At 44.8% G+C, this 15,604-nt stretch overlaps 1 protein-coding gene across 5 annotated transcripts in view; it reads right to left on the reverse strand.

Moving 5' to 3' along the window:
- The window catches only part of ETV6 (ETS variant transcription factor 6), a 239,829-nt gene that overhangs the window by 23,723 nt on the left and 200,502 nt on the right, over window positions 1-15,604 (reverse strand). For 4 of the 5 annotated variants that reach the window (XM_064591558.1, XM_054507173.2, XM_045873848.3 and 1 more), the window contains one exon: window positions 13,102-13,236. The exons of the other annotated variant lie outside the window; for it this stretch is intronic. In XM_064591558.1, the coding sequence (XP_064447628.1) occupies window positions 13,102-13,236 (135 nt within the window). The remainder of the gene's footprint in view (window positions 1-13,101; window positions 13,237-15,604) is intronic. 5 annotated transcript variants of the gene reach the window in all.

The raw sequence follows: 15,604 nt of genomic DNA on the forward strand, positions 1-15,604 counted from the left end.
AGAGCATCTGCTTGAAGGCAAAGGGTTTATTTTGTAACTACTGTGTAACCTGCTGCCGTGAATTTAAAAGTGCTTACTTGTTGGAATAGCTATCAATGGGAGACTGGCTTAATAAATGATACTATATCTCTAAACAATGGAGGATCAGGCAGGTATAAAACGGAATGAGGAGTGCCTTAATATTCTGCTAAGGACTGGTCTCCAGGTTCTATGAGTAGGTAATGCAAAGCCAGGTGACGTATTTTGGTATGCTACCACCTTTCTATGATAAAGGAGAAGGGGATTCCAGTTTCCAGGCTTGTATCAAACTAACCTTACCACATACAGAAATGATGGAATCTGGATATAATACATTTACAAAAGTTATTTGAAGGTGCTGGAGAAAACTGAAGGGCATTTTACTCTTGAAAGAAGAGAACTGCACAAGTGAGATCCAAATTTATATAGCCCCGAGGGTCTTCCCCAGTCCCTGTAGCAGGGGGCAGCTAGAAATGAACCACAAATTGTATAATCTGTCAGGGAACAGAGTATGGGGCTCCAGAATGGCAAAAAATCGAGAAAGCAAATCCTATAAAGGGGAGAGCCGCAGGGGGAATCCACTAAATTGGCACATAAACTTCCCTCACATCCCTAATACGTGCTCCTGAACGGTGCATGTGCAGGGGGACCTCTAAGGAACTCAGTGAAAACAACAGCTGTATGGCTGAAAGATAAGAGCAGGAATGTCAGCTACTGGCCACTGGGCTGGAGACAGAATTCAGAATTTGAGCCCTAGCAATAAAGGCTCTGTAAACACCTCAGGCTGTTTATTACCCCAGAACAGCCACACCTTAGGAGTAAAGACTAGCTCCAGGACAAAGGGATTTGCCTCAGGGCTACAGGCAAAACTGAAAGAGATCTGCCCTAACCAAATGTTAAGACCAAGCCTCTGCAAACTCAAAGTGACTGGTTAGTCATTTACCTGCTAGAGCAAAAATCAACATTCTTCAGAGGAATATAACATAATCTAGAGTCTCTACAATGTATCATCTATAATGTCCAGTATTCAATAAGGATTTTCCGAACATGTGGAAAAAAAACAGAAAAATGTGACCCATAATCAAGAGGAAAGGCAGTCAACAGAAACAGACTCTGAGATCATCTAGATGTTGGTATTAGCAAAAAAGAACCTCAAAGTAGCTATTAGAAATAAGTGTAAGCACTTGAAGGAAACGATGGTCATAATGAGATATGACAGATGGAGACTGTCAGAAGGGAAATGGAAACTTAAGAAGATTCTAGGACTGAAAAACACAATATCTGAAAGACTGGACTGGATGTACTTAACAGCAGATTGGAGATGACAGAAGGAAGGTTAGTAAATTTGAAGACACATCAATGAAAATCAGAAACAAATAAACAATGACCTGTGGAACAATATTAAATGGTCTAATGGACATGTAATTGGAATCCAAGAAGAAGAGAACAGAAAGGATGGGACCAACCCCCACCCCGCCAAAAAAAAAAACCCAAACCGGAATAATGACCAAATGGTCCTCCAATTTGGTAACAACAGGAAACTTATAGATCCAAGATGCTCAGCAAATACAAAGCAGGATAAATACAAAAGCTACATCCGGGCATTTCATAGTCAAACTGCTGAAAACCAAAGATAAAGAGAAAATCCCGAAAGTAACCAGAGGAGAAAAAAAGATACACCATGTACACAGATAAAGTTATACTAATTATGGCTAACTTCTTTTTTAAACACCCAGAGAGAGAGAGAGTACAAGCATGTACACAAGAAAGATATAAATGGAGACCCATACACTGAAAGGGACTTAAGAGACACATCAAACATCTGCAATGTACAGACCCTTGTTTGGATTCTGATTAAGGAAACTGTAAAAACACATACGAGGTAGTTGGAAAAAAATGTAAACATTAATAAGACATTTGATGATATTGAAGAACTGTCAGTTTTCAGGTGATGTGATGGCCTTGTGATTAAGATTTTATAAAGGGTCCTTCTCTTTTCAGACCTGTACTGATATATTTACAGATGAAACTATGTATCTGGAATTTGCTTTAAATTAATTTGGGATGGTGAAGCAGAGAGTAGGTGAGGCACAGAGGAAGCAAGATTGGTCATGAGTTGATCATTGAAGCTGGTGATGGGTACATTGTGGCTCATTACATAATTCTCTCTAGTTTTGCCTAAGTTTGATATTTTCCACTATAAAAAGTGTTTCTTTTTCTTTTTCTTTTTTTTTTAAAGTACTTAGTCAACCTTGCAAGAATACAGGTTGGGATAACAAGTACTAAATTCTTCACTTTAACCCAAATGCAAATAAATGCTTACAGGGTACTTAACTGATTAGGCCCACGTAGTTAATTTTAATGGCTGAGATGATTAGCATGATAGAAATGACCTACCATCTTTTGGGTGATAAGACAAGTTTTCTTTTCACAGCTAATACGGACCTTGACTCTGCTGTCCCTAAAAATGAATTTATCTCTTCTCTGTCACAGAACATTACCATGATAAGCAACTACTTAAGATGGTTGTGTTTTCAAGTTTTGTGCATTTTCTTCTAAATGCCATATACAGAATATTTCCCTTTACTTAAAAGCGTATTAAGGTTTAAAAATACTTAAGGATGATGAAGACCATGTACTGAAAAATTCTATATCCTGAATCCATTTCCCGTCTTACAAATTTCAAAACAGACACAGGCGTTGGCCAGGAGTATGGTCACCTGCAGGCTCTCTTTGATGTCTTGGGCTTCAAGGCTCAGTGCATGGGTGTGCACTCGGGGCAAGCCCTAGGAAGTCTGGGTGGACTCTGAGAGGAAGAATTTCCATGCCAAGGGTAAAAGAGGAACTGATGTAATGTCCTGGAGAGATTTCACTCTCCGTTCCTGCCCAGATCTTCGGGAACAATGAAGGAGGGAGAGAGACAGTGCTCTGGATAATCCAACTCAGATTTTACTTTTGACTCAGGGTCCAGGCAGGAACAGGACCTGGAGGAGCTTGATTTATTTATTTCTCTGCAGACACCATTCAAAGAGGAAGTACTTGATGAAGTTGATAACATTAATGGTGGAGAACTGGATCCAAGGGTATTTAATTCCAGGCTCCTGGTGGTCTGGGCACAACCACTGTCAAGGCTGAAAGGCCTGCAATGAGACCTTCCAAGCTTTGTTTCAGATTGCAAAGCATGCGCCCACGTATGGAGTAGACTCTGCCGTTCCCACCCTGCTGCCTGCTGCCCTGTTATTATAAGTTGGCAGCAGGGTGTGGAAACTTATGAGACCAGAGCCGGCAGGCAGAGAAGCTCCGGACACAGGAAATGCACTGAGCGGACAGTGGGTGCATTAAATCCCCCAGATGTAGGAGTCTTCTGTCTAAAACAAGAAGATTTTTTTGGTCTGGCCTTGATGTCTGGGTTTGTTCTTGGTGAACTGCCCAGCTGGAGAGCTGGGAAATTATCCACATTGCCCTCGGTCTGAAGGTCTTGATATGGGAGGGAAATGCGCAAGAAAGAGGGAGGGAAAGCCACACGTTAATTAGTCAGTGTGGGCATGGAGAGAAGGGGGGAGAAAGACCACGGACTGGCAGGGAACCCATTCTGGTTGAAAGTACTTTCTAATCCCAAACCTTTCTCTTTGTGGACCTCTTTTAGATACAAATACTCCCTTCTTGCCACCAAACAGCCAAATAAATGAGGGCTTTAAGTGTGAGGATTACAAAAAAAGGATTTCTTTTCTTGTTTTCTTTCCTTTTACTTATTAGGAAAGTTTGTCTATTTAAAAGTCATCAAAATTTGACCCAATTTAATCAGGTCATAAAGAATGAATAACTAGTAAACTTAAAACAAACCAACAAAAACTGCCTTTGGTTAAAGTTGTGGGCTTTAAGCACGAAATTTCCAGGGTAGACCAAAGGCTCAAGCTTCTAACTCAGAAAGAAGGATCACATTTCCGAGGATCACATTTCCACCACCTCGCTTTCCCTAAGGCCATGGAAGGTGATAAGAGAAGTTAGTCAGGGAGATGCAAATCAACAGGCCCAACAGGTAATTTACTCATCAGCCTCAGTCCACTGTGTTCCACATTCTCCTGGAAGGAACCACTCACTTCCCAGCATGAATTTGTAAATGATTAGTGGGAACCACAAATGATATAAAGAACTATAGAGACTAAATGCTCTAGGCCTTCAGATGCAATTCAAAACAGACTTCCTACACATGCTTGGGTTCTGTCACCCCCTTTTATGGGGTGAATCGTGCTACCAGCCTCACCCCACACCCCTCAATTCATATGTTGAAGTCCCAACCCCCTAGTACCTCAGAATGTGACCTTATTTAGAAACAGGTCACTGCAGGTATCATTAATTAAGTCAAGGTTGTATTAGAATAGGGTGGGCCCCTAATCCAATATGACTGATGTCCTTACTTAAAGGAGAATTTGGACATATAGACAGGCATAGACTGCATGATTGGAAGGGGAATGTTTTGCCACACAGTGATTACGAAATATGTGTTGAACCACAGAACCTTCAGTGATGCCAACCATATTTCAAGTAGTGTCGTGGATGCAGTGTATGCAAAGGGAAGGAAAAGTGGTCCTTGCTCTCAAGGATATCGTAGTCTAATGGAGAAGGCAGACACATAAAAAAACACAAGGCTAAAGGTGCTGAATTAAGAGTCTGTCACAGGGAGCATGCTATGCGAAGACGAAGGCAGAGATCTACCAGTCAAGGAACACCAAAGATGCCTAGCAAAACAGGAGAAGCTAGGAGAGAGGCCCAGAACAGATTCTCCCTCCCAACCCTCAGAAAGAACTGGCCCCGCCTTTACCTTGATCTTGGACTTCCAGCCTCCAGAACTGTGAGACAATACATTTCTGTTGGTTAAGCCCCCCAGTTTGTGGCGCTTTGTTATGGCCACCCTAGCACACTCATACACAGCGCACCCCCCCCCACCGCCCCTGCCGCCACTCCACAAGGTTCCATCGAGACTCTCCACTGACCCTCTGCCTGCCCATTCAGCCCATTCACTCCATTCAGCAAGTTGCCAAGGTCACTGAATTCCCTGGTAGGGCCCGAGAAGAACATCGCCCGAGTTTGCAGTGTATGACTCACAGATGTGTGAGCTCGTCACCAATAAATCCTAGGGGAGCTCCCAGAGTTTTAGAAGCGCTTGCTGAAAAGGGGCTGAAGGAAACAAAATGGGTGACTTGCAGGACTCTGGGGCTTAATCTGTATTCCTGTGCGAGGGACAGCCTCCCAAACGGCTAGCCTCTGTAAGCGGCTCAGTACCAGAGAGCACAGAAGCAAGTCTGCCTGGCCTCGGTCTCAATACGGGGCTGCACAAGAGAACTGAATGAAGAAATCAACGGGTCAGATTTCAAATGAGCCAATTAAACCTGTGGGGTAAACCTTGTGAATCATTTATAGGGAGGGGGTCAGGGTGGCAGAGATAAGTCGGAGTGCTGGAGAGGGGAAAGAGCAAGATCACAGAGGGCTTCCGGCTCTGGAGGTGAACCCAAACTGCTCCAGTCCTCTTATTTCAAAGGGCTCAGATAGCACTTCCCCAGGGGGAACAGGAAGTTTCTTGAAAACTTCCTGGCTACCTGGGGAGAGTTAGTCATGCATATTAGGGATCTCTGGCGCTAAAACTTCTGGCGGGGTCGGGGAGCCAGCTAGCCCCTGGGCCAAGAGCAGCCTCTACAGGACTGGATGGAGGAAGCCAGAGGAGAGAGGGAAGTGAGTGGGTCCTCCCTGAAGTACACTAAGCCCCCCCACCCCCAGATGAAAAGAAGCTCTGGGCACCATCCCAGGGCCTCCACACTTTCCCATCACAATGAAATGCCGCATCTGGGGCCAAGGGTCAGAGGGTAAAAGGTCATGCTACCCCAGACTCTGAAATACAGGAAGCAAAGCAGGAAGAAGAGGCCCTAGGGAGGCATGGAGGAGTTAGAGGAGAGTAGAAGGATGGAGCAAGGGGAAGAGGTGGTACCTGGTGCCCTGGGGACAACGGGAAGTCAAGACTGGGGCCTGGTCTTCCTCTGCTGGAACCTCATTATCTGCAGCCAGATATAAGAATCCCAGAATTGAAAGGGGGCACAAAAGGTTAATCTTATGGTTCTTACATGTGAGAGGAGACAGCTGGAAGATTAATAGGTCCCAAAGGGGTCATGGAGGGCCTACCATACACCAGGTACTTCGAGGTAACAAAGCACAAACACTGCTCCTTTTCAAAATGGGCTGTGTCCTGAGAGCAACTGAAGTTGGCACTTTCAATGTGGTTTCCCACAGAATCTAACAGAGGGGGCCTGGTTCGTCCATGAAGGCATTCTGGTGTCACGGCGTGGGTAGGCAGCGGGCCCTTCCGACGTCCGGAATGCAGAAATGTGGTGTTTGCACAAAGTGCACTCGGTCACAATAATGGGAATAGTTAGGAAAACTGGGATTGGAGGTAAGAAATAAAACCAACCATTGCACAACAACGTGAATATATTTAACACTACTGAACTGTCATGTAAGCTTACAAGTGGCTAAGATGGTAAATGTTATGTGTATTTTATCACAATTCAGTATTTGTTTAGGTTTAAAAGACAAGAAGAAGAAAAAAACCCCAACCAAACAGTGGTTAAGAGATATCAAATAATGATAATGAATAACAATTATTGAGTGCTTGCTATGTGATAGTTGTTGTTCTAAGGGCATTTTCCATATTAACTTGACTTGTATATCAGAAAAATTATAAGCAGGTGTGCTGGCATCTGCCACACCGTACCCTGGTCAGGGGACCTGGCTTGGCCTCCTAATTTCCCAATTCTACTCATTGCTCCATCTTCTGTCCCATTTTCAGGGTGTTTGCACAAAACACATGGTGGAAACTGACACAAGGAAGTTAAATAACTTGCCTAAAGCCACACAGCCAGTAAATGGGGAGCTGGGGTTAGAACCCAGATGGTTGGGATCCAGAGCGCGCGCGCCCACACACATGGGCACACATCATTATGCTCTCTAGGTCCATCATGCATTACAGGATTAGCATCGATGTCAAGCCCCAGCCAATGGCCTCCTTGACTCTATCTATCTATCTATCTATCTATCTATCTATCTATCTATCTATCTATCTATCTATCTATCTATCTATCTATCTGTCAGAGAGAGAGAGAGAGAGCACAAGTAGGCAGAGAGGCAGGCAGAGGGAAAGGAAGAAGCAGGCTCCCCGCTGAGCAGAGAGCCTGACATGGGGCTCAATCCCAGGACCCTGGGATCATGACCTGAGCCAAAGGCAGGCGCTTAACTGACTGAGACACCCAGGTGCCCCTCCTTGACACTTCAATTGTCAACATGATCTCAGAGAAGTTTTTACAACAACCTGTAACAGGATGGCTGGATCAGCTATAAACTTCATCTACTCTGGTGTCTTGTCAGCAGCTATTCTGAGGAAGCAGCTCCCAAGGAGTGACCAGCACCAAGGGGCTGCTTCCCAAGGGGGATGACAGCCAGGCCTTCTGCTCTCAGAAGCCAGTGCCAGACTCTGAACTCACATTTCTCACGGGCTGGGGCATTTTCTTCATGCTAAGTCCATTCATTCAGAGGTAGTCAAAGATCTACAGTGGGTTACTTCAGTCCAAATCAGCATGAGGTTTTGACATCACGACTTGCAGACATATAGTGGTGTCTCCAAAGTTGTCTTTGATGGGGCACCTGGGTGGCTCATTTGGTTAAGTGTCTGACTCTTGTTTTGGCTCAGATCATGATCTTGGGGTCGGGAGACTGAGCGCTGTGTTGGGCTCCACGCTCAGTGCAGAGTCTGCTTGAGAGTCTCTCTCTCCCTCTCCCTTTGCTCCTCCCCTGCACGAGCTCTCGCTCTCAAATAAATAAAATTAAAAAAAAAAAACTTAGCCCTGACCTTTTTGTTTGTTTGTTTAGATTTGGCAATTTCAAGTACCATGAGGCAGAAAAATTATAAGCAGGTGTGCTGGCATCTGCCACACCGTACCCTGGTCAGGGGACCTGGCTTGGCCTCCTAATCTCCCCAATTCTACTCATTGCTCCATCTTCTGTCCCGTTTTCAGGGTGTTTGCACAAAACACATGAACAAAAATGTTATTTTGGTTGGCTCATTCATGCTGCAATGGAATGAACACAGGCATGAGAGCTAAGTGGACCCAGGGCTAAGTCTCAGTTTTGCTACTTGGTAGCTGTGTGGTCTGGAGGCTCTTAGCTTCTATCACCTCATCCGTAGAGTGGGGATAACATTACCTTCCTTATAGGGTAATTGTGAAGATGAAATGATTTGGACATGTAAGAGCTTAGAACAGGGCCTGGCACACAATAAGAGTTAGCTAATATTTTGTTCCTATGAAGCAGATTCATATACCTCATCTTCTTTAATTATCTCATTAAAATTGTGTAAAGTTTCCTTCCTCCAAAGCAGTCTTTGGGCACTTGGATTTGGCAGTAGAGGGGGTTGGGGGTGGAGGGGAAATATTTCCCTCAATAAAGCAATCACATAAATGAAAATCTCTGGGCTACTGCAGAATGCATGGCACCCTCCCTACTCCCCACAAAGAAATGACCTCTCTATTCTCGGGGCCATTACCATGTACTGGTTGTAGGGAGAACTGAGGTCAACTGTTTCGACACTTGAAAGTTCTATCACTTAGGATTTCCACGTCCACCGAGTGAAGAAGAGCTGCCTGCCCCAGAGCAACACTTGTGTCTTCAAAGTGTGTCCACTGTTGCAGGAACAATCACAACACTGCATGTGTGAATATTTTCAAATTAAAGTGATTAAAAATCACCTCCCGCTCTCTTAGATAGGACACAGGAGAGGGTGGGACTAGAGAGTTGAAATTATAAGAGGGTCCCCCACAGGAGTCATAGGATGAGAGCATATGATAAACACAACTCTTGCTCCTTCTCTCCACAGACTTGGGCCTATCCAGTCCGACAGGGGTAACTCTAAGGAGCTGGCCCCGTTTGGAGACTAGCTCAACTGGAGGCATATTTTATACTGCTCAATGAGCTATTCGGGAATCATTATGCAAGTAGTTTTAACACCAGTAGGGCTACTGGCGATCGAATATATACTTAGCGACAAAGCCTTTCTTGTAAATTATTCCATAGGAGTTAGAAGTAACTGATTTTAGAACCTAAGGTGTCAAAAGAAGTTGATATTATCACTGTGTGACAAAATGCATTTATTTTATCATTTGCTGATCTGAAATTTCTAAGGATGTTTTATCTCCTGGTTTTGGTGAAAGAAACAGTATCCTTTTTTTCCTGGAGGAGTCCTGTTTCCTTCTTACATAACTATCTACCTAACATCTAACTCATTCATATTATGCAGATAAAATGAGTCACAACAATCAAAGAAAAGAAATCCACCTGCACTGAGGCTTTCAGTCATGAGATAAGGGGATGGTGCCACTCTTGGTTTGACCACTAAGAGGGGTAATATTACCAGCAGTTCCTGGTAAGGTGAGACATGGAAGGACAGAGAGATGTTTAACTGATTCTGAGCTACACCAAACAAGACACACTTTGGACTTTCTGGATTTTAGTTGCCCAAGACCCTGACAGTAGAGAATGTATCTTATTTACCTTCCTATCACCCAGGGAGACCCAGACTTTGGAGGGAATGTAGGATTTGGGAGTGTAGGAGATCTGATACCATTCAGTCTAACCCCTGTCTCACAACTGGGGAAACTGAGGGCCAGAGAAGAGAAACTCTGCCCTTAAGCTTTGTTCTGGCAGAATAGAGGATTCCAGCCTGGTTTCCTGACTTCCAAATCCCATCCTTTAAAAAATTTGATCGAAGCTCACCATGCGTGCCAGGTGGTCCGGGGTGGTCCTGCTTTGTGCCCGTTGTACCTGCTGGAGGAGTCCTGTTCCCTTGTCACAGTGGCTCGGGATGGGTGAGAGATTACACAAGGCTGCCTTCATTGTAGAATACTGCGCTCTCACATAAGTAAATAAGGGAAGAGGGCGGCCATGCTGGTTCTCCTAGACCTGGGTGGTCAGCAGAGGACTGCTTTGCCCCAGGCATGACACAATTTCAGAATTGTGTATAATACGGAGAAGACGAATGTTTACAAAATAAAAGGTAATGGAATTCGTGGGATCGCCCACCTCTTCCCTCAGAGCCTGGAGGGCAGCCTCTGAGCTGTAATACCAACTTCCTAGCTCCGGGCACGGGCACACATCTGCAGTCGCAGAGAGGGGGTAAACGAAGCCTTGTCCTTGCACTTCACTCTGCGCGCCTCACTGTGCCAGGCTGCGGAGGGGCCACACCCGTTCTCCTCTGGGATGTTCCTGCTCTCTTTCCTGTCACATTATCTGTGTGTCAGGTCAATCCCATCAATGGCAACTTACTTTTACAAAGGACTGTACTCCCAGGGGTGTGGACCAGGCCACAGGGGATAGAATATTCGATATGTACAATCTCACTTTACAGAGTTGGGGTTTTTTGGGGGGGGGGGGGAGGAGATCTTTCTGTACGTTAACAGATGTCCATATTAGTGTTTTACCACTCACAAGGAAGTGTGGCGGCATTAATTCTAGAGACCAATCATGGTGAGCTGGGGATTTTTTCTTTTTGGTGGAGAAAAGGGAACAAGGTAGGAGGTGTTTGGAAGTGGGGACCTTGTACTGGTTGATTCCCTTCTCTGGAGGGTCCCCCCGTCACCAATGGCAGCTGGGGGGAAGGCAGCCTGTGCATATCACTATACAGATCTTCTCAGCTGATACTATCCGACAGAGACCTAAACTTCCCTTCTCGCATGTCCATCTGTTCACCTGAGAGAATGTGCGGTGTCTAAACAGGCATGGACCCTCTGGTCTTGATTCCTGGCTGACGGCTTAAAGGAATGGTCTCTGAGAACACACTCCTTTTAAGAGCTGGCTCTGAAGCGAGCGCACTGGTCCACAGGGTGATGAAGCCCTTGATCTTGGTCTCATTAGTTCCATCCTTTAACCTAGGGAATCACCACCACCGACATCATAACACCCGAGAGTACAGCTCATTATGGCATATGGAGTAGCACATCTGTATTTACTTGGTCTGAGAGGAGCTCTGAGAGTAAGCCCGGCTTTCTCTATAGATTAGCTCCTGCAAATGAGAAGAACAACAAACACCTACTTCTGAGTCAATTCAAGGTGGAAGGACTTGCGGTGAGAGACCAGAAGCTTCCCATCACATTTGAGAATAAAAAGAGGAATACGAATTCCAAATGGGATTTTTTTTTTTTTTTTTTTTTTAAATAATGAGTACAGGAGAGAGAGACGGGAGGGGGGGATAAAGCCCATCATCACACACCTTTTGTATCCGAAGAGGCAAGCTAGGTAATATGATTCTTGCCTATGTCAAGCTTCAGTAAACCCACCTCCTCTTCTCTGGAATAGCTGTTGGCTATTATGCAAGCCGGAAATGTACATGGCAGGAAGAAGAACAGAGAAACCGAATGGGCGGGGGGTGGGTGGGTGGGGGCAGCTGCTAAATTAAGCAAGGGTAAAGCTGGGGGAAGAAAGGATGAGAGAAACAGGCAGGGAGCAGGCAAGAGCCGCTCGTTTATTCCCCATCACGAAAGCAAGGGGGCCTGCTGTGAGACACTTGGCACGAGGAAGGGATGGCAGTCGCCTGGAGTCAGGCTCTCTTTTGTGAAGTGTTAATTAAGAAAACAAATAACTTCTCATTTTTTAATTTACCAACAACAAAACAAAACACGAGCCCTGCTCTCGAGAAGGCTCAATCAATTTAAGGAAATATCCCAAGGAACCGGGATTGGAGGCCCCGAGTAATCCAGTCCTAAGGAAAATGGCAAGTTGAAAAGCATTACTTTGTGCCCCCGTGTCTGTTGTCTAACCGATGCGCGCACACATGGACATCACGCTCCTCAGAGGCACGATGCATCGCTGCTCAACGGAATCACGCATCAAGTTAAGACTTTAATAACCTAGGTCTGCACCCAAACACCTGCTTTGGAATGATGTCCAGCGCCACAGTTCAATTCTGGTCTTTTGTTTCTGTTTCCTACCAATGATTTTAGGACTGCTGGGACTTACCAGAGAAGAGCAGCCCGGGGGGCTTAGCAGGTACATCTGAGGTAGGCACTTACGTTGAGTACACTGCAAGAAGCCGCCTTCGGTGCACGAAGGAGGAGCCCCTGGTCCACCAGAGTTCACAGGGTTTGAGTCCGTCTTGTTCCCCCAGCTTTTATTACCCTCTACTCACAAATTTTCAAAGACCCCCATTACTCTCCTTCATCAAAGCCCTCTCCATTCTGGGTCCAATATGAGTGCCTTGGACTAGCTCTGCAAAAGCAAAATGTTGATTGTTGTTGAAATGGGGTGATGGCTCACGGGGGTTTACTTACTTCATTCTCTCTATTTGGGAGAAATCTCTATTGTTTGACATTATGCAGCGCAAAAGGTTGAGGGGGGAAAAACAATAAGCCTTATAACCCAAGTCATCTGATGGCTCTCTTGCTCCAGGGACTCACTCCATCCTACCTATTCTCTCTGCCTGGAGGGTTCCCCACTTCATCCTTGCTTACCAGAATTCTGCTGGACCATCAAGGAAGCCTCCAGAACCACCTGCTTCATGAGGCTGACCCTGATGCTTGTGCCTAGATGTAGTTTCCACCCCACTGATTCTTTTTTTTTTTTTTTTAAGATTTTATTTATTTATTCATGAGAGACAGAGAGAGAGAGAGAGAGGCAGAGGGAGAAGCAGGCTCCCAAGGAGCAGGGAGCCTGATGTGGGACTCGATCCCAGGACCGTGGGATCATGACCTGAGCCGAAGGCAGACGTTCAACCATCTGAGCCACCCAGGCGCCCCTCCACCCCACTGACTCTTAACAGCTATGTTTTGATACTCATCCATGTACCTCATTTCTCTATCAGACTGCAGAGAACCAAGAGTATGTCTCATTCATCTTGGCATTTCCCTCAGTGGCTTCTATAAAGCAAGCACTCAATACATGTTTGTTCAATGACAAACGAATCATGTGAATAAGAACAACTTATCAAATAAACAATGACACCTCTTGGATCGTCTAAACCTCACGCGAGGAAAGAAAAGCCTCCTCTGGTACCTTCTTCATGGTTCTGATGCAGGATGACTTCTGGCTGTGTGTGTATAGAGTTTCCAGGATGGAAGAACGGTGAAAAAAGAATCCGAGGTTTTCTCTGCTTCAGAATATGCTGAAGGAGTTCATAGAGCACATCACCTGGAAAGAAAGAGGAAAGAGAACTAGAGCAATGGGAATATTCGACTCTATTGTTGGCACAGAACCAAAGACATAATGGCGAGCCAGGTCCACATGCCAACCTACCCCCATGGAGCACGCGGGGGAAATGCAGAGGGTTGGAGCCATGTGCTCGTTTTTTCATTGGACTTTTTAAATTGTGCAAGTAATATACGAAAATAGTTTAAAAAGCGCCGAAAACCAGAAAGAAAACAAAAATCACCTATAATCCTATCACTAAGAGAAAGAAGTCCTATTCCTACCACCTATGGTTTTATAGTTAGAATCAGGCTTGTACTAGTTTCATACCTCTCTTTTTCCCCTCACGTTATTGAACTGCTCCACTAGCTGCAAAATGAGAGCCCATCACGCGGATGCACCAGACTTTATTGGACGTTTCAATGACTCCAATTTATCGCTATTATTCTTGTGAAAAATATTCTTTTCACATCACTCTTTGCTTGCATTTCAGATTAACCAAAGAAGGATTATGAAGTCATTAAGTATGAAAATTTTTAATGTTCCACTGGCAATTCATACATTCTTCATAGAGATCTTCCAATGGAAAAAAATTGCCTTTTGAACCCACTCTAATCCCAGGCAGGAAGAGAATGAGGATGAAAAAAATGCACAAGTCCGGTCAGAGGTGCTGACTGTTGAAGATACTCTATAAAGAATGGCATGTTCTGGGATGCTTACCTCCTTTAAAAATACACACAGGCATTGCTCCAAGGCTCTACAGTCTCTAGAAAATCATCTCTAGATGTCAGCCCCTTGCGGAGGATGGTGGGGGCTCGTCTGAGCTAGGGCCCTCTGTTCTGATATATCTGGTATTTAAAGTGTCCACGGAGTAATTAGCAAAAAACAAAACAAAACAAAAAAAACCCACCCAAAAAACCAAAAGCACAAAAAAGCCCCCCAAAACCTGTCATGGTCTTATGGTCATATGGTTCATATCTAACCCTTCGGCTTAGATCCAAGTTCAAAAATGCAGGTGGGTGCTCAAAACCCCTTAGGGGTGGGTGATTAATCTTTAATATACCACAGGCCTTTCTGACTGTCCCCCTACGCCCTTCCATATACAGATATGCAGTCAACAATTGTGCCAAACAATGGGCTTTTGTCTCTAATTTTAGCTATTTTTTAACAGATACTTTAATTAACAACTTAATTTAACTGCATATTTTGGGCTACTGCTAAATTTTTTTTTCTTTTAAATTCTGTCTGAACCTGAGAAACGCTCCATATTAATTTCTTTCTTTCTGCAAACCATTTGTACCAAATAAAGTTCGAGGGTATTCTGTTCTAAGTGATTCCTGTGGTGCCTTTGTGTCTTTGCTTTGACTTTATTCCTTCCTCTACCTTTGAGTTTGGGTGGTTATTAATATTACTTAGTGACACTATTTACTATTAGGATTCAATAAAGAAAAAGACTTTAAAGAGCTGACGGCCAGCATGTCATTTAGGCATTTCCTGCTAATGACATGGGCGAGAGGACGCCGAGGGTTTCTGCACCAGCCTTGGAAGAATGTTCTGTGGAAGGTAGAACCATGGCACAGGCGCGTGCGTTTTTTGAGCCGGGAAGGCTTGGAGCGCGTCTAATCTGAACCTAGTAGCCATGGTAATGTCGTCTCTGATGAGAGGAGGGTACAGAGCCTGAAATACAGTCCTATTTTAATGATTCATATTTTAATCGCTTACAAAAATAAGTCCCTAATCAACACTTTGTTTCTTTTGGTGTAGTGTAATGTCTTCCTGAACTTTTCTTAATAACCATGGCCTCACACCCGCTGGGTTTTATCCTGTGGGTTTGAGCAATGCTTTATTTCGGTAGTACGCGGAAAGAGAAAACGCAACACTGAAAAATGTGTTCCTGATGATTAGTATTACTAAAAAAAATGGCCAGTAATTAGTGTATCCATTTTGGAAGAGGAGGCCAGGAAATACAAATTTAGTGTCTGTGAGGGTGTTCAGAGAGGCAGGCTGATGTGGCGGGGAAGGCACAGACTGGCAGATGCAGGCCGCCCAGCCCCTCTGCACCTGGTGACCTTGAACACGTCCCTGAACTTCCCTGTGAAACACAAATGACATCTACCTTCCAAGTCTGCTGCAAAAGTTCAATGAGGGGAATGTGGCAAAGCACCTGGAGGAGGCGTGTGTGCCGTGCATGTTACCCGCTGACCTCTCATCAGAGGTTGCTCTTGGGGCTCCAGAAGCTCTGCCGTGTGCTGATTTAAGACCTGGCAGGTCACTTCTTTTTTTGTGTTTCCATTTCTCTATGTACGTACAGAAAGCGAGGCAACAAAGCAGAACGGGGAAGAGTCCAGGCTCTGGAGTCAGACCAGGGTCT

The sequence above is a fragment of the Mirounga angustirostris genome, unplaced genomic scaffold (genome assembly GCF_029215605.1).
Source record: "Mirounga angustirostris isolate CCGP_5_RB_7025 unplaced genomic scaffold, mMirAng1.0.hap1 SCAF_5, whole genome shotgun sequence".
Lineage (NCBI taxonomy): Eukaryota > Metazoa > Chordata > Mammalia > Carnivora > Phocidae > Mirounga > Mirounga angustirostris.